This window comes from Montipora capricornis, chromosome 10 (assembly GCF_036669925.1).
Source record: "Montipora capricornis isolate CH-2021 chromosome 10, ASM3666992v2, whole genome shotgun sequence".
NCBI lineage: Eukaryota > Metazoa > Cnidaria > Anthozoa > Scleractinia > Acroporidae > Montipora > Montipora capricornis.
The window spans coordinates 48,521,362-48,540,221 of record NC_090892.1 but is presented as its reverse complement, the minus strand read 5'-3'; the positions used below and the strand labels follow the sequence as shown (position 1 = coordinate 48,540,221).

The window sequence follows — 18,860 nt, the reverse complement described above, 5'->3', positions numbered from 1 at the left end:
ATATCTTGCTAGTGTTAACAATGAAAAGACAAGTTTTGCATCGTGAGCGCGCGCATTTGAAAGTGCCGGGTTGCTCGTTAAGGCGGCTAAATACGAAATACAAAAACCCTCAACTAGGCGCGTCAACATTGTTTCGTTGCAAGTTTGGGTCGATGTTTCCCGTTTTTCACCTTGCATGATCATCTTGTCACGCAACAAAAACATTTGTTGCGGGTTGAAGAAAGTTGTTGCGAAAAGTAGAGCGCTGGTCTACTCTGAGCAACAAATTTTGGCTTTGTTGAGCAACAAATTTTGGCTTTGTTGCTCGTTTTTCATCAAGCTCACAACCTGTCGCGCAACAAATGTGCTCGTGTTCTAGCAAATCAACCAATCAGCGCGCTGCATTTCTTCAACCCGAAACAAATGTTTTTGTTGCAGGTCAAGTTGATCATGCAAGGTGAAAAACGCGAAGCATCGACCAAAACTTGCAACGAAACAATGTTGCGCGATAAGTTGCAAGTTTTTTTTTTTTGATGAAGCACGATTACTTATAATTTGTCTTGCGTGCGAATAATCAACAGCAAACAGGGACGTCAATTGAGATCTTCGACGTCGACGAAACATCGTCTCAAAATATAACTTTGCACTATCGTAAGTCTTTCGCGATTATTACATCTCGTTCACGTCGTTAAGTGTGGCCGAAGTATGCGTGAAAATAAATTGGTAGGACTATGGTTTGAGAGTACAAATCATGATAGAGAATGAAAGGTTTGAATTTGTTGTTCACGTTGTAGTCAAAAACTTCACATTTGGTGATATCAAATCGTTGTTATGCAGAGTATGCAAAAATATGGGCTAAGCGTATCACGATTATTTTTCTCCTCAGCTGCTGAAAACCAACCAATCACAGCGGAGCATCCTGCTTGAAAGGTGAGTCAGACGTGTAACCAGTCGACCTCATCGTCTGATGAAGACTAGCAGTATGCAGTGCAAACGTCGCGATCTACATCACAAGTGACCACATCGTGAGACAAACGAGAATGCTTTATTATTAATGATATTCTTGTTTTGTGGCGTTTTGGTTGCCAGACAACGCCTTCGTAGATCTTCAAGTCTCTAAAACGTCAGTGTTTCGACGCAATGACTGATCAGCTGCATCTTAAAAGGTGATTAGACTTTCAGGCCTGTCAATCGCATGAGCCGAGGCAATCAATTAGCTAACTATTCAAAACCCACACAGGGAATTAAATTATGCAGCTTTTCTTGCAGTGCAAAATTAGCCAACTTGCTTTTGTTTATATTGGCTCCAGTTGTTGAAGGTGGATAAGCCACTATCTGACAGTTTCAATCTGCCTGAAGATTTCAGTATCCGTTCATCATGTAACCGTGAATATGCACACTCTGAAGGCGTGAACGAAAAACTTGGCAAACTTTTAACCTAATTAATCGAGGGACTGGTTATGAAACCTCAAAACCTTCAAAAGTGAAAACGATGTTGTTGCAACTATGTTGAATTGACCGTGACAATGCAAGGTGTGTTTTGTGCACCGTCAAGTTAAAAAATACAGACAAAAATATGAAACTAAAAGATTTGTCGAGTTTCATATTATCTCCACCATATATACATTAATTAACTATGCTTTTAATGTGAAGTATATTTTATACTCTGGATCCTGACTGGACAAAGTTATCCAGCTTTTGAACAACTACGGCCTGATTTATTGATGCGAAGAGTCATTGGAAAAAAAAACAAGAATCTTTAACGACAGCATTTTAAATTGTTCGACTGAAAATGTAAATAAAGTATGATAAATTGGACATTTTTGAGCGCTGACGTTCCTCTAATCAAGCTATAGACCTAATATTTCTGGAAAAAAAAAACACGGACTAAAAGCAAAGAGGTTGTATTCGAGTTATCCCATGCACCAGTCCCTGAATATCAAAAATAGACACCATCTTGAAAAACAAAGGGCCTCTATTAGTAACTTAAAGACCATGTTTCTTGACACAGCTGAAAAAAGCAATATTTGAATCTTCAAGTAAAATGGATTTTATTTTATTGCTGACTTGAAAAGATATTAAATAAGGAAAAATCGATACTGTTCTCTGTAAAGCAGAGTAATACATTGGAAAACTATACTTTGCTTCAATACGGTATTTCAAAAAGAAATTCTGGGAGCGAAGCCCTCGAATTTTATATGTTCATGTGCAAACATCTTGTTTGCATGTCGGGTGCACAAATTAAATTGCTTGAATATTTTATCGATTCCTTTTCGAATAGTTGAACGATGCCAAGCGAGTCAATACGCAATCAACGAAATTCACGTTTTGAATCAACGAGCTATTACAAGCAGCCTCAGTTTTCGCGAACAAGATCTTGACCCGGAACTGACATATAATTTTGTCATAGTTTGGCCATAAGATGTGAAAGTGTTTGTAGTAATTTATGAGTGATTGAAGTTTGACCGGTGGGGAAATCTTCACCAATCTACCTCTCGTGATGGAACCGCCACTCGAGATTAAAATCGTATTTGTTTTTTTGTTCGTTTTTCTAACAATCAGCACTATCCTTGGCAATATGCTCGTGATGAAAGCAGTTTGGAAGTTTTCAAACTTGCGGACAGCGGCCAATGTTATACTCGTGAGCTTGTCAGCGGCCGATATGCTGATGGTGGTTGTGTTCATATTACACATCGCCATGATCCTTTCAGCGGGACACAAAGCAACTCCTCGTAAGTTATGCGGAGTGACTTCGGTGATAAACCTGGCACTCAATTCCATCGTGATTCTTCATCTTGCGTTGATCGGCGTTGAGCGTTTTATCGCCATAAAGTTCCCGTTGCGGTACCTTTCCATAGTGACACCCCGCCGAGCACTGATCGCTTCTGCTACAGTATGGCTATGGGGGATCGGAACTTATAGCATTTTCCCTTTGTTCAAGGTTAATGATAAGGAAGCGTTTCTGGAGTTTTTGAGGGCCTTAACACCCTGTCTCGATGCTCACAGACAAAACAACATCATTCCGGAAACAAATCCCGTGCGAGACTACCCCATATTTTTGCTGACTGCACTATTGGTACTACCGATAGCGATGGTGATAGCTTCCTATGGTTATATCATCAAAGTTGCTCGAAAGCAACAAACTCAAATTAACGCAGAAAACACCGCATCAGCGGCTAACGTGGCCATGAAGCGCGAGCTCAAAGCTACTCGTACGGTGTTCATTGTCGTGGGCCTGTGTCTTGCAAGTTACATGCCGTTGGTGGTAATGCTGGCCATACGTCTCGTAAACATCAATTCACCAGCAGTGGAGCGAACGAAGATGATTGGGGCTTATCTTGTGGCAAGTTTGAATGCCGTATGGAATCCTCTAGTTTACTGTTGGAGGAACGAGGACTTCAGGAGGAGCTTCAAAAGACTTCTCAAGTGCCATGAATAGCAAAGCTTAGAAGGAGCTGGAAATACGTCCCTTACGCATATCAGTATGAAATTTTTCAATATATCCTCTAGCTTTTGGCTTCAGTAAAATACACTGACAGAACCAGTACAGAGGCTTGTGGAACCAAACGCAATCATCAAGTTTGAATATGTAATATTTAGTAGCATATATAAGCATAGATGTTTGGACATTTTTGAGTGAATCTTTCGCCTGCTCGAGTTCTCCTTGCGGGGGACAAAAGCTTAAACAGCAGTGGCATTATCAAATTTATTCGGAATGATATCACAATTCTTTGAATGTTGACTTTTTCCGCCTTCCTCGCTCTACTTTTGAAAAATTGTGGTGTCACTCATCAATCTGTGAAGTAACAAAAAATAACGTGATTGTCAAAACCAGGACTCTCCCCTCTTGTGAATATTGGATGTGACCTCTTTTTTGAAGACTGGATTGTGACTTGAACGTAATTAGCTGAAAAATTGTCATTTTGGAGTGTAAATCGGACGAGGTGTCTCGTGAATGCAATGTAAACTGGATAGCGACTTGGGGGTGCCCTTTGCGCGTTCTTCGACAATAAAGTATATTTCAAAACAAAACAAAAATCACAGGAAGTGGTCATGCATAAGGACCTGTTAATTTTTCGTATGCTAGTTGCCAAGCAACGAGTGAAGGGACAACTGAAATAGACCTCTGTATTATCTCAACTGAATTATAATTTCCTGTTTTGAACTTCACGATAAATGTCAGTTACTGACACCAAAAAAAGTGTTTTGCATTTTGCTACAAAGGAAGTTAATCGTGCGCCAAACATAATCAATTTCACCTTCAGCGTGCAGCATGAACGTCGACTTAAGGGAAAAAAAACGTGAAAAGTGTAGAATTTTATTAACGAAACATTACGAAAGTCTTACAATGATAAAAATTTCTGTTCCCCAGTGTTTTTTTAAACAACTTCCAGGCTGAGAGGTGGTATAATAAGCGTGGAGAACACAGAGTAGAGAAAGAAAATTAACGGAATAACAAAACAAAACCGGCACCGCTATTAAAATGAAAATCCCCAATAATCCTTAATTGAGTTGAAAGAGAAACTGCTAGCATAAAGCAGACGGTTTAACGCTTTAAAACAACTTTCTTTTCGATTTTGTCTCAGCGCCATGAAGGAGTCTCTTTAACTTGCGTCTGTGAGACCAAACGCAAGCGGTGAGGATACTGAAGCCGGTGACTTCTAATATAGGAAGTCTTTCAAATTTTGCTTTTAATTTGTTGAGCGTCTCCCCTACACAGCTTGAATTAAAAAGAAGACTTTGACAACTAGTCCACCTTAGGACAATATCATCAATATTCAATGAATTAATATTTTGGGTGGAATGACAAGGCATGCACTGGATCGTTTCACTCTCAAGTACGTCGAATGGGAAGAGGAAAGAATCAGGTGGAATGCTGGAAAAATGATATTTCTTAGCGGTGTTTTTCTTCTGATAACGACAGTGTCAGGTATATCCGTTTTACTGGAATTATTCAGTGATGTTACAACGTAAATATGCGTATAGGATAATTGACAACTTATCTCGTTTTTCTCGCATTTAACCGGAATTTAGTCAGTCATTCAAATTTTACTATCCAACTGCAAAAACTCATTTTGAATTTTTATCCTAGAGGGAGTGATTGAAAACTATAGCTACAGTTATCGATTGCCAAAAAGTTAATGACTATTTCTCGTCATTTTGTTTTTTTATTCACTTTTTGTTTACAGCTGCCGTTTTCCAGCCGTGAAAACGGGCAGCAAAGCTCTACAAGTAAACTCGGTTTACCTCTTTACGCTTCTCCAAACTCGATAGTAGACACTTTCTAAAATGCTCAGTTTTCAGAATAAACTCTTTCGACTTCCTGTGGACCTGTTCCATGCATGAATTTTATCCTTTTTAAACTTTGTAAACGCTATGCCATTAAAAATAAGAAGCAGGTGATATTCTCTACGTCCTCTGATTAATTTTATGCCGTCTTTTAAGCAGTAAAATTTTGTTTGTTATCTTTTACCAAAGAATAGGCGAATACCGTTCACATTTCTCAAACAATGATTAATGTTTTTAGGTTTGTCTTGTTTTTTAAGTAATCCAGGCTTCGTGTTGCTCGTTAGCTGGAATTTAAAGTGTTGGTTACCATTCTCGCATATCTTTCAACCATTGTTGTTACACTAAACTGGTATGTGAATTGGTTTCTGGCCACGAATTTCATAAAGAGTTTAACTTTATTTTTAAATTCTAAGAGAGGACAATATAAACTAGTATTTAACAATTATTCGCCGAAGGCGATGTGATTATCGGTGAATATTCACCGAGACGAAGTCGAGGTGAATATTCACCGATAATCACTGAGCCTGAGGCGAATAATTGTTTTAGTATAAATACACAGGTGATTATTTCAAAAAGGAGACATTTCAACGCGAAATCATCTTCACTTACAGTGGCAAAACGACTACTGGCAACCATTTTGTCCGTCGAGGTGATTATCGGGCGATAATCCGAGATAGCGAGCCAATGAGAGCGCGCGATTTTGTATAATCACCTGTGTATTTATACTAATGATAGATAATACTAACAGGCAAGTCCGTAATCCAGTTTTAACAAACACACAGAAAGGTGGGTGTTACTAGAAAATTTTTCAGTTTGTTTTTTTGTATTTGCATATGCAGTCGAAGGCTTTTTTTGCAACAATTGGTCACATGACTCATAATTGGTGAACTTGAAGAGTCGGGCTTTATAAATCAGGGTGCCTTTTTTTTCAATTTTCGTCGTTATTCTCCTGTACTGTTGTTTTCGAATGGCCGGTATCTGTCTTTCATTTATGGTGGAAATTAGTCAAAAACATTAAGGAACTTACGGAAGCTATAAAAGTTTTTAAGGGACATCTTAGTTTTCCTTCTTGAAATCGGACTTTGTTTTTTTTTTGTGTGTGTGTTTTAAAATCGAAGTTTGGTTTTTGCGAGCATCTGACCTAGTCTTTCCGAAAATCGGAGTTTTTTCTACATCTACATTTAGATATGTCGGTAAAGGTCGTTAGACATCACACCAACGTTTAAGAATGTAACAAAAGTTAAAATAATATAACCAATGAAAATTATGTCTACTAAAACGTGAAATGAAAAAATAAACAAGTAAGTAAAGGAATACATAAATATAAAAATAACTTAAATACTAAAAGTACTCAGTAAAATACTTAGAAATGTCTCTAGAGAACTACTTTCAACAATGCCTTTCGGTAGTTTGTTCCACATCCTTAGGGTACGTAGAATAAAGGAATAAACATATACATCCTTTGTGGCATTAATGTTTAAAAATTTATAATCATGACTAGAACGAGTTTTGATTCTGCAGTTGTTATGCGGGCGTAAGTAACTATTTTTATCGATATCAACGGTGCCATGGCATAATTATACATCAAATTTAATCCGGCTGTATATTTTACTCCTTGAAACTCCTGAAACAACCTAAGTCTCTTTACTTAACATCCCAGTAACACTATCTGTAGGTTGGTAGTTGTTTGAACAGAAGCGGGCTGCTTTCCTCTGCACACTTTCAAGAGATGAAATGTCCTTTCTAAAGTGGGGGTCCCAGGCTTCACAGCCATATTCCAATTTTGGACGAACCAATGTTGTATATATGCAGTTTCCTTTACTGATGGTGGACAGTTCCAAAAAGTTCTTTTGATTAAACCAGAGATGGACGAAACATGCTGGGACCACTTAAGGTTGTTTATAAAAGTAACACCTAGGTAGGACAGAATCAACCTGGTCAAGTTCAAATCCACAAAACACATATTTCTTCAGAGGAGGTGACTTCTTGGTAGAAATGCATATTATTTTACACTTGGATGGATTAAACTTCATTTGCCATCCGTCTTGCCAGCGTTTCAGTTCGAATAAATCAGCTTGGAGTCTATTACAATCGTCCTCGTTAAAAATGATACCGTATAAGAGTGCGTCGTCAGCAAAGTGCCTAACAGAGGATTGTATATTCGCTGGCAAGTCATTGATATATAATGAAAACAATAACGGGCCTAAAATGTACCCTGCGGAACACCGCATGTCACCATGATGGATTTTGAGAGCTAGAATTTTGAGACCTAGAATTTTCGGAACATTTGTTGTAAAATTTCTTGCTTGCCTGCCTGTCCTAGGATTTTCGAACATCTGAAAAATGGTATAATTGCCCATTTTTAACGGATTGTTACCCTAAAAAGGTCATCTAGAATTTTCGGGACGTATTTTGCCAGATAGTAATCAAAGGGTTAAGCGCTTCGGAGCATTCCTCTATCGTTAGTAAGCCTTCGCAACTTCTAGCTTCTTCGTTATCTCACTTTTTCAAATGGGGAGACTCGAAAAAATGTTTGAAATTGTTTGATTCTGGATTAGTATTTTTCGAGAGGTATATTTCTCTGTAGAATCTTTCTTCTTCATCCAGTATTCCGTTTGGATCACCCCGAACAGAGCCATCATCTGTTATCAATGAAGTTATGTTTTTTTCCTGTGATTTCTTTTTTCTAAGTTTAAAAAATATTTATTATTCTTTTCGCCGAATTCATACCAGCGTGCTCTGCTTCGTACCATTGCGCCCTGGGTTTTTCGTGCAATTATTTTTGCCAATTTATTTTTTACGCGATCCATTTCCGCCTTTGTCTCTTCGCTGAAGTGTGATCTGATTTACGCTTGCAATTCATTGAATATTTGTGTTAACTTTTTTTCTTCGTCGCGTTGTTGCGATGCTTTTCTTTGCGAAAAGGCAATAGTCGCTGCCCTAATTTCCATTTGATTTGTTGCATTTGATCGTTTGGTGCGTAAATATTTACCAAAATACACTTAACATCATCTATTGCTACTTCGCTTACAATGTATCTGCCGTTTTTGTGCCGAATTACATTTCCAGTCGACACGTTGATTTTAGGTTTGAACCGAATCATTACACCACGGCTGTGAGTAGAGCCCCGGGGGGGGGGCCTCCCATATGAAACAGACGGGGATGCTCGTCGTCTCGCTTAGGGGTGTAAATTTTGGATTTTGGTCTCGCTTAGGGTGTTCCGGGCAAAGTGCCAATATTTTATGCCACCAAGGTCTCGTTTAGGGTTCGGCGAAGTAACACAGAATTACACGAAGAGAAACAGAAGTCAAGTTTCCTTTTAAATTTTCCTTTTAGATAAAAGCATTCGATGATTATGCCTTTTTATCATTAAAACTCACTGCGTGTCGTATTTTTGTGTTTTCAAACGGTCTCTTTTAGGGGTCAAAATTTGCTTAAGCCACGCCTAGATTGGTCTCCTTTAGGGGTTAAATTCAAAATTTCCGACGAGCATCCTCGTCTGTTTCATATGGGAGTCCCCCCCCCCCCCCCGGGGTAGAGCCGTGGCATGCGAGCATTTTACCTCCCTATTCAGCCTCCCACAATCTGACAGTCTGTGCAGACGAATATGTTTCCTGAAGAATTATTACATCAGAAGTTTGTTGATGTAACCATCTAAAAAATTGACGTCGTTTGGTAGTCTTGTTCAACCCTCTAACATTCAGAGATAAAAACTCAAGCTCCATTTGATATACGTTTTAGCCACTGGAAAAACTATTTATTACAGAAATAAAATAAGCAAATGAGCCAATGATACAGCACTTTGGTTTGCTTGTTGCAGTTGATTTCGTTAGCATATGAAAGCGGAGTACTAAAGGCACACACAAACCATAAAGACAAACAAATTTACTACATTTAACACTTAACTTTACCTGTATTCCAATAGTCGGCATTCTCTGTCTGAGACGAGTGTAAAGATCCGAAAGCTTTTCATAAAGGCACTAAACTATTTAAATTTCAAAGTTAACCATTTGCCATAATACGTCCATAAAGTGGAAATTTCCTAGACTCTGGCCCGTGATAGACGACGTTATCGATAACTAGCTTTTCGATATTGAAAAAGGCTTTCTTCCTGTCTTGTTTGGCTTTTTTAAGAAGCGGATACAAAGCTTTCCTCATCTCTTCCACCTCGATGGGAAAGTCGTCAGCTACACCATATCTTCTACCTTTCGGTAAATTTTTGATGTGGGATTTTATGAACTCCTTGTCTTTGAAAAAGGATACTTTCGCAATTATGGGCCTCGCTTGTTCTTTTTTGTTAGTAATCTTTCCAGCGATGAGATGTGTCGGAATTCTATGTACTCTTTCAAATTGCATTTCTTCAAGATCGTCGTTAGAAATTTGCATTTCTTTCTTCAAGAATTGTCTGAGCTTTCTCTCTGTGTCGCTTGGTGACTCATCTTCAGAGTCCTTAATCCCAAAAAATTTAATATTGCTGCGACGATTGTAGCATTCTTGTTTGATAATTCGGCGCTCTAGCTGGTCTAATTTATCAAGCTTTTTATTCGCGACACCCAGCTCCTCGGCTGTTGATTTAATTTGCAATTTTAATTCCTTCACTTCTGCTTGGGTGAACTCAAGGCTTCGCTGTAACGATTCTTTGTCTTCCTCCAACTGCTTCATTTTAGCCCGCATATGTTCAACTTCAGGAATCAACAGCAATACCTGATCGAGCTTCTCTTGAATAGCATCAAGTTTACCATTGCACACTGTACAACCGTTTTGCTCATGTCCTTCATTCAAAAGTTCATCATCGGTTTGCGATCCTTGTTGTCTTATCCTTTTTCTACGTGGTCGGTTCTCTTGACCTTTTTCCGTGTTTGCTGAACCTGACTGTGGCTCTTGTCCCTTTCCTTCATTTTCTTTTGGCATTATGTATTTGTGGTTAGTTGCCTTACAAAACAAGCATAATTTACTCACGGACAGGCGGAACGAACAAAAACATGTCCGCCGTCTTTCACTACCAGTCCCAAACAGCGAGTCTTCTGCGTCTGTGTCTCAGTTGGTGTATATAAACTCCAATTTCAGCAATTTCGGAAATTCTCTTAATTTCAAAAAAAAACTCCTATTTTCGTAAAGACGAAGTCTGATGCTCGCTAAAACCAAACACAAAAAAACAAAGTCCGATTTTGAAAAAAAAACACTAAGACTGGGTCCCTTAAGAACTTTCATAGCTTCCGTAAGTTCCTTAACTTGTTTGACTAATTTCCACCAGAAATGAAAGACAGATGCCGGTCATTCGAAAACAACAGTACAGGAGAATAACGACAGAAATTAAAACAAACAAAAAAATTTTGGAAAAAAAAAGACACCCCGACCCCGACCCCGGCCCCTCTGATTCCGCTTTCGTGAAAAGATTATTCAATGTTCAGAGCTTCCCTTGAAAAAAAGCAGATCTCCCTTTCTGGTCATCTGCTTGCTATTAAAAAACTGCCGGGGATTTCATCGCAAGCTTTTTGGTCGACACATGCAGCGAATCCTTTGGCCGAAAAGATTTTCTTTTGGACACAGAACTAACAATAAGGTTGTAGACTCACCTACAGCCTCTGATCACTAAAAAGCCAAAGAGGTAATCTCAGGCTATATAGCAAAGACATGTTTAAATTATCACTTCTGCTAAAAGGAGTGGTTTCTTTGAAGAAATTCGTTCTATTATTTTCTGTAGGGTTATCTAGCTCAAGTGTCGTGTCAGGCATCCCGAGCTCAACCACAACCACGAAACCAACTACGTTACCTAGCTCAAGTGTCGTGTCAGGCATCCCGAGCTCAACCACAACCACGAAACCAACTACGTTACCTAGCTCAAGTGTCGTGTCAGGCATCCCGAGCTCAACCACAACCACAACCACGAAACCAACTACGATACTGTACGATTTAGACACAGACTACACGCCTATAATAGCAGTGGTGGCAGCTGGGTTTGGAGGCTTCATAGTCTTTGTCTGCTGCATGTGCGTGCTTCATTCATTCTGGCTAAAGAAGAAAAAATTCACGAACGTGAACAGCAGATCAATATCTGAAGTAGAAAAAAAGCGAAGGAAGAAAGAAGAGAGAGAGGCCAAGAAGAAAGAAAAGGGTGTGAAATGCTTTATGTTATAAACGTTAAGAGAATAAATTGATATCGAGTGATTTGAGGCCCAAACCATTCAATATCTTTTTAAGTCAACAAGGTAGGGTTTATGTGAGGTGAGGTTTGAGGCGGAGGACTTTAGGAAAAAGTGGAACAATATGAAATATTAGTAAGACCATTATAGTAGAATTTCCCGTAAGCGTCAACCCAAAATGTCTAGTCTAGGTGCGGCCCTTTACGGGAGGCAGTTGGTTTAAGGTTACAACTATAGCGATTTCACAAACTTAAAGACTTTGTGGTCGCAAGGAAAGGTTCGGCTGTACTTAATTCTGTACCTTATTGAATTTATCAATTTTTCGACAGAAGAAAAAATGACAGAGGCCACCTCAAGATTTGACATGGCTTACAGAAAGCCCCCAACAGTAAACGAACGTGCGTTGGCAAACTACGACTGGGCGAGAACCTCTCATCTTCCAGGAATGCTCGAGCCCACAGTTCAAGAAACACACTTCACGGGATCAATGCCGAAGCTAATTTGCGACGATGACGATTCGGATCCGGGTGAGGAGAACGAAGGCTACAACCATGGACAGGAAAATCAACACACCGAAAAGTCAATTTCGCTGGCATCCTTTTCAACTTTGTTCCCAAAAGAAGAGCAAGAAGAATCGGTACCACAAGAACCAATCTTTGTGGAACCTCAAATGTTTGAGAGTATGGAAGAACTCCCCCGTCCTCCAGTGGACGGGGTTACGATAGACGACTCAGCACCAACCCGTCCAGGTCAGGAAAATCAAAACATAACGGGGTCAGTTCTTTCTACCACTGGTAACGCCGGCGCCGTTTGAGATGAGCACTGCCGAGAAAGTAGAATATGGTGCGAAAAGCACAAAGAAAGCTGCTGTTGCCACGGATCATATCTCATCCAAAATGCATGACACACTGTCCATTATACAAGTTTCTGTACACTTGTTCACTGTCTCTTTCATGTAATAACAACTACTGTAGGAAAAATTCCACGCCAACGTGCAAAGATATGTAAAGATATATAGACATCGTATTATACTTTATAGCTGAACCACGAAGATTGAAAGCTTAATTAAATAGTTGGACGATGAAAACTACTTAAGACGCAAGGGGCACTGCCTGTCAATTAAGTTATTTTAGGTGAAATGCAATCGCAGTGAAGCAACTGACTTCCGTTTATAAAAACAGCTTTAGTAAAATGCACAAATCTCAGTCCTCTCCTTCTCTGTATATACTTATTTGATCAAAAACGGCAAATCGCGGCCAAGGTTAAATGTCTAGAGGTGCACAATTGCACACCACGCTATCCCCGGTCCGAGGAAACACAACAGATGCTCCAACCCATGCACCAGGAGCGGGCAGAAGAATTTCCAGATGAATTGAAGGAAAAAGCCGCTTCGCGGCTCGGTAAATATCCACCGCTAGCCACCGACACTGAGGTGAATAGTTGTTTTAGTATATACTAAAACAGTGAGATAATATACAGCATAAAAAATTAATTTGGATGTTTTCTTCACTTGTCAGGGATGCAAATCGGGACGCCATTTTTTCCCGAGTTGCTCGGAGGCAAATAGCACATGATATTCGGAGTTTAACGAGCCAATCAGCGCCCGCGTGCAACGCTATCCACTGTTTTAGTATATACTAACTAAAGTTATCCGGCTTTTGCTCAACTAGGGCCTGTGTTCAGGATTACTTTCTTCTCCCAATTCAGTATTTTTATACAAAAGTCTTTTTGTGGAGCGAACCAGAAATTTATTTCACTGGAAGTTACGTTGCGCGCGGAGTGATTGACACATTGACAGAGAGAGTTTCAAATAAAAGTCCCCGAATTGAGAGGAGAAGCGCTTACGCCATCAAAATCTTGGGTGGTTGTTTTTTCGTAATATTTTTTTCGGGACTTTTGGCAATTGAAATTAGGATCTTTTTGGATTTTCGACTGAGGAAACTTATTTATTTATTTTGTCCCTCTTGGGGAAAATCTGCGCTTTTTGATTGGTTAATTTGATTTGATCAAATTCCATGTTATACCTCTCAACTCAAATACGTTTTCTGATTGGAGGAGAACGTGTCACGTGTCATTGGTCAAAACTTCATGACGCCCTAGGGCAACAACAGCTTGAACTCTCGACTCACACGTGAAACGGCGGCAAATCTGTACGCCAGCCGACGTCAAGCAAATAATTGTTATCTGTGTATTGTTCTATTTTGAGTTGGGAGGTATAACAAAACACGTAATCACTGGCCCCTCGGGAAACAGTGAGTTTTGTTTCCCTTGGGGCCAGTCATTCTTAAGTGCTTAATGATGCATGAATTTTGTCCACATCATCTGGCGATAACAGCTCGAAAATCGAGCAGGATTTTGAGGTTGCAGAGCCGTGTAAATTTGATGATATTTGGCACGATGCTAGTAAAATTATCGACTTTCTACGTGCCTTTGCGGTCGTGAGCTCGCCGATGGCTCACTAGTCCAATCCAAGAGTGGCAGACCTTGTGCTAATATACGCTCCTTGCGGCAGCGACGACGTTCCCTCAGATCGTCTTTTCGAGGTTACTCAAACTTGGCAACTCCGGTCTTAACAGCTGTCTATCACTGACCTCTGTCATTTGCAAGAGCTTCGAAGTCGGTTATGTCGCATTTGCTCAGAGAGCTCTTCAATTGATCTTTAAAACGCTTCTTAGGAGCACCAACTTTACGAGCACCATCAGATAGTTCGCTGTATAAGAGGGCACGTGGTAGTCTTTCTGCGCTCATACGAACAACGTGCCCAGTCCATCGAAGATGGGCTACCATTATGTAGGCCTCAATCCCGCGCGTTTGACAGCGAGACAGCACTTCCGTGTTGGGTAAACGATCTTGCCGGGATATTCCACTAATTCTCCGTAGACAGCGCATATGAAAAGCATGTAGCTGTTTTATATGTCGGCGATATACTGTCCAAGTTTCTGCACCATAGAGCAACACAGTTAGAACAGCTGCTTGGTAGACAGAGACTTTTGTCACTAGAGAGAACTCGTGGGTGTCCCATAATCTCGAAGCGAGGCGCCCAAATGTTGAGTTTCTGACAGCATGTCGCATATTTTGAAGTCCCCCGTCCAATTTCTAGCCCCGCCGGAAAGGGATTAACATCATTAAACATGGGTCTTGGAAAGCTGTGAGAAGCTCAGAATACACGCTTAAGCTTGTGGTGAAAAAGAAGTTGTAAATGATCAACATAGCCTTGAAACCAAATGTTTCTCGATTTCCTTTTATTTTCTTCCATCTTTCTGGGTTTAGTATTTTACTGAACCACATGTCTTCTCAGGGGGTATTTCGGAAAGATATCTACCAGGGCACTGAAATGATTTACCATATCAAAACAATATCGTGTACTATTAGAGCTACATATTACTTAAGGACAACTTGAATCTCCTGAAAAAAGAAAACGCAGCTCAGTTGACAGTTATGGCAAAAACCCCGTCAAGTTACTGCACTACCACACGTACTCAAAGCGTTCCTGCTTTCAAAAAATCCCGTATCTCCTTAATTCCCCCCCCCCCCCAGCCAAAAATCCCGTATCCCAACATTTTTTTACCTAGTAAATATCCCGCATCCTGATCGCTTCTCGGCCTTTTGGCTAAGATTAGTTTCTCGGGAAACGGCTACGGTCAAGTACCATTGTACTACGTACGGTACTTTTGTCAGTGCCATAAGAGGCAGGCACAGAACAGTTTTGGCTGTTTGTCTGTTCTCTCGAGAAGCGATCACTAGGGTTTTTTGGTTTCGTTTTTGATACTTTTTTGTTCACCTCGAGTGTAGAATCATGACGAACTTTTGTAGTTTCTGAGAACTATTTACTACTTGTAGCTTTTGTTGAGTTTTGAATCGATAATAGAGAGAGTTCGGCTATTTAAACCCGGACTGGACAACTGGATTGAAAGACCTTTATACTAAATTAGCTGATACCTTTGGAAGGAATCTTCATTTGACAGAAATTGATTTGTCAAAAATCAACATGGCCGGAGTACTACACTTTCACTGGCTCTCGCTGTTAACTCCCTTTCCCAGACCCTCAGAGTAAACACGTCTCTTACTACGTTAGATTTGTCTTGCAACTTTATAAGTGCTGAGGGTGCTACGGGTATTTATCTCACACTTCCATTCTTGCTGAGAGTCCTACTTCCCTTTCCCAGGCCCTCGCAGTAAACACCTCTCTTATTACTTTGAGTTTGTCTTACAACCCCATTGGTGCCGAGGATATTGCTTCCCTTTCCCAGGCCCTCGCAGTAAACACCTCTCTTACTACTTTGAGTTTGTCTTACAACCCCATTGGTGCCGAGTGTGTTGCTTCCCTTTCCCAGGCCCTCGCAGTAAACACCCACCTTACTACTTTGGATTTATCTTCCAACTCCATTGGTGATGAAGGTTCTACTTCCCTTTCCCAAGCCCTCACTGTAAACACGTCCTTAACCACTTTGCATTTGTTTCACAACTCCATTGGTGATGAGGGTGCTTCTTCTCTTTCCCAGACCCTCATAGTAAACTACTTTGGATTTGTCTTGGAACTCAATTGGTAATGAGGGTGCTACTTTCCTTTCCCCGGCTCTCACAGTAAACACCTCCTATACAACTTTGAATTTATCTTCCAACTCCATTGGTGATGAAGGTTCTACTTCCCTTTCTGAGGCCCTCAGAGTAAACACCTCCCTAACCACTTTGCATTTGTTCCAAAACTTTATTGGTGATAAGGATGCTACTACCCTTTCCAAGGCCCTCGCAGTAAACACCTCCATTAATATTTTGGATTTATCCTCCAACTCCATTGGTGATGAGGGAGCTACTCCCCTTTCCCCGGCCCTCACACTAAACATCTCCCTCACCACTTTGAATTTGTCTTCCAACTCCTTTGGTTACCATGGTGTTCATACCATTTCCCAGGCCCTCAGAGTAAACATCTCTCTTACTACTTTGTATTTATCTCACAACTCCATTGGTGCTGAGGGTGCTTCTTCCCTCTCCCAAGCCCTCACAGTAAACACCTCCCTGACCACTTTGGATTTGTCTTTCAACTTAATTCGTGATGAAGGTGCTACTGCCATTTCCCACGCTCTCACAGTAAACACCTCCATGACCACTTTGGATTTGTCTTGCAACTCCATTGGTGGTGAGGGTGCTACTTCCCTTTCCAAGGCTCTAACAGTAAACAACTCTCTAACCTCTTTAAGTTTGTGTGTCAACTCCGTCGGGGTTGAGTTTGCACCTCGCCTTAGTTTAGACTCTTTCACATTACTTTAGTGAATCGTATTTCTTAAGATCTCAGTGTTTACGTCGACGCCGACGAAACCTAACTCCATGCTCAGTGTTTTACCTTTATGTGGAAAGATCTCATGACCCCTAGATTTTGTATTGTGGGGGTTAAGGTTAAGGAATTTTAACGACTATATATCCCACACTAAGAGGTTGAAATTCATTTTTTTGGTAATGCGTCACGAGGAAATAAGGATACAGAGAAAGCCAGCCAGTTTGTCCCTTGAGATATGGAAATTTCAACGAAAGAAAAATTGCCTCTCGAGATGCCCCCATAGGCAGCAAGCGCGCTCGATCACAAATGAAAAGGAGCGTTTCGATCGAGACCCCATTCGCAGACAAGTTGCCCCAATCCGATGATTTCTTTATGACTTAAGTCAGAACTAAATTGAAATGCTAAATCGCCAATTTCGTTGCTCCTCCGTTGTCTCTTTACTTTAATGGAACGTCAAACCACTAAGAAACATACCTCAGTTTGACACTTCAAAACAAACAATTGCCACAATTCCAGTCGACTTTGACTTTAAAACGCCGACAAGACCCGATAAGGAATACCACTAAGGTCACATTTTGTTCTTTAACTTTGCTTTTATATTTAATTTAGTGGGCGACCATTTCATTACTCTAGTGCCTGGTTCAAACTATGTTCATGCACTATCGTTTACTTGTATCTTGTTACTTGTATCTCGTTTACTCGTAGCTTGTTTACACAAATTAAGAATGTGTCTGTACATGAAGGCTAATTACAAGTTACCGTGATGTTATCTTAATCAGTTCTGAACTAGTGTTTGTTGACCTACCATTTTTAGGTAAAAATTCTACTCTTCTTTAATAAATGAATTTTAGCAGAAACTATTTAAAGCAAATGCATCAATAATTTATCACATTGTTGTTAGGTCTCTTATGTTGAAGAGAATGCTGCAGCTTTTCACATCCACTCTGTTTCTTTTCTCGTTTCTATTAAGGAGATTTTAAATACTATTACCTCTGTACATAACCATCTGCTAGGCTCGTATTTACCACCAAAAAAGGAGAATAAATATAATCTGCATAAAAAAACAGTGTGCCCGCCTTAAGATTAATACTGAACGATTTATGACATCTTATGTAAATAGACTGATTTTTAAACTCAAGATAATGTAGTTTTCATCTCTTGAATAAAGTATTGTATTTGTGTTGAGCATGCGCGGCGGTAACTTAGCGACCGAATCCTTACATGATACCTCATAATGTATGGGCTCACTTAATAACAGTGGAATTACTCAAGTGAAGATATGATCGTCACAGTTGATTCATTCCTCACGGAAATATTAGAACCCACAAAAGACCAGCTCCCAACGTCAGTGGCTTGATAGTTCAGTTGGTTTGAGCGTCACACCGGTATCGCGAGGTCACGGGTTCCAACGCAGTTAAAGTCCTGGATTTTTCAGGCTTCTTTGCGCAATTGCAAAAACTGCATTCATAACTGCGAGGATCATAGCTTCACTTGATTTCATATCCACAGTTCATAATGATCCATTTCATATATCATTTCATCAGTAGAATTACTGTAAAGGATGCACGTGACACAGCAACATCAAGTCAGAGTCAGCAAACATGTCATGGGGCGTGCGGTTTGAAGACAGCCTTCCAAGGTTGCGAATGGCAGTTGAATCAGGGGTCGAGGTAGAGTAACAACATACCTCAGCCCAATAGAAACCTGTAACTTTCACTTCTCAATTTTTTGTAGCCCAATCACTCTATGGGCAGGCATACCATATATGGGCAGGCATACCATATATGGGCAGGCATACCATATATGGGCAGGCATACCATATATGGGCAGGCATACCATATATGGGCAGGCATACCATATATGGGCAGGCATACCATATATGGGCAGGCATACCATATATGGGCAGGCATACCATATATGGGCAGGCATACCATATATGGGCAGGCATACCATATATGGGCAGGCATACCATATATGGGCAGGCATACCATATATGGGCAGGCATACCATATATGGGCAGGCATACCATATATGGGCAGGCATACCATATATGGGCAGGCATACCATATATGGGCAGGCATACCATATATGGGCAGGCATACCATATATGGGCAGGCATACCATATATGGGCAGGCATACCATATATGGGCAGGCATACCATATATGGGCAGGC

General features: G+C 40.3%; 3 protein-coding genes across 3 annotated transcripts; all 3 read left to right on the top strand.

The window, feature by feature from the left end:
- The first annotated feature begins 2,044 nt into the window (after window positions 1–2,044).
- LOC138019927 (adenosine receptor A2a-like) lies at window positions 2,045–3,988 on the top strand. The gene has a single exon (XM_068866900.1). It carries the CDS (start codon window positions 2,480–2,482, stop codon window positions 3,416–3,418), a length of 939 nt encoding a protein of 312 aa, XP_068723001.1. The 5' UTR covers window positions 2,045–2,479; the 3' UTR covers window positions 3,419–3,988.
- Window positions 3,989–4,753: 765 nt separating this feature from the next.
- Window positions 4,754–12,616, top strand: LOC138018931 (uncharacterized). The gene is made up of 3 exons (XM_068865606.1): window positions 4,754–4,909; window positions 10,973–11,383; window positions 11,741–12,616. The coding sequence occupies exons 1-3, from the start codon at window positions 4,783–4,785 to the stop codon at window positions 12,223–12,225; spliced, it is 1,023 nt and encodes a 340-aa protein (XP_068721707.1). The 5' UTR covers window positions 4,754–4,782; the 3' UTR covers window positions 12,226–12,616.
- Window positions 12,617–12,747: 131 nt separating this feature from the next.
- LOC138020951 (NLR family CARD domain-containing protein 3-like) lies at window positions 12,748–16,679 on the top strand. Its single transcript, XM_068867839.1, has 3 exons — window positions 12,748–12,843; window positions 15,578–15,893; window positions 15,997–16,679. The coding sequence occupies exons 1-3, from the start codon at window positions 12,748–12,750 to the stop codon at window positions 16,677–16,679; spliced, it is 1,095 nt and encodes a 364-aa protein (XP_068723940.1).
- The last annotated feature ends 2,181 nt before the right edge of the window (window positions 16,680–18,860 follow it).

Bases quoted from the DNA above. Each gene is read 5' to 3' on its own strand.
- LOC138019927 (XM_068866900.1), top strand. From the start codon at position 2,480: ATGGAACCGCCACTCGAGATTAAAATCGTATTTGTTTTTTTGTTCGTT.
- LOC138018931 (XM_068865606.1), top strand. From the start codon at position 4,783: ATGACAAGGCATGCACTGGATCGTTTCACTCTCAAGTACGTCGAATGG. The intron at 4,910-10,972 runs GTATATCCGTTT...TATTTTCTGTAG, and splicing joins TCTGATAACGACAGTGTCAG to GGTTATCTAGCTCAAGTGTC. The intron at 11,384-11,740 runs GTGTGAAATGCT...ATTTTTCGACAG, and splicing joins GGCCAAGAAGAAAGAAAAGG to AAGAAAAAATGACAGAGGCC.
- LOC138020951 (XM_068867839.1), top strand. From the start codon at position 12,748: ATGCACCAGGAGCGGGCAGAAGAATTTCCAGATGAATTGAAGGAAAAA. The intron at 12,844-15,577 runs GTGAATAGTTGT...TCCCTTTCCCAG, and splicing joins CGCTAGCCACCGACACTGAG to GCCCTCGCAGTAAACACCTC. The intron at 15,894-15,996 runs GTGCTTCTTCTC...CGGCTCTCACAG, and splicing joins CAACTCCATTGGTGATGAGG to TAAACACCTCCTATACAACT.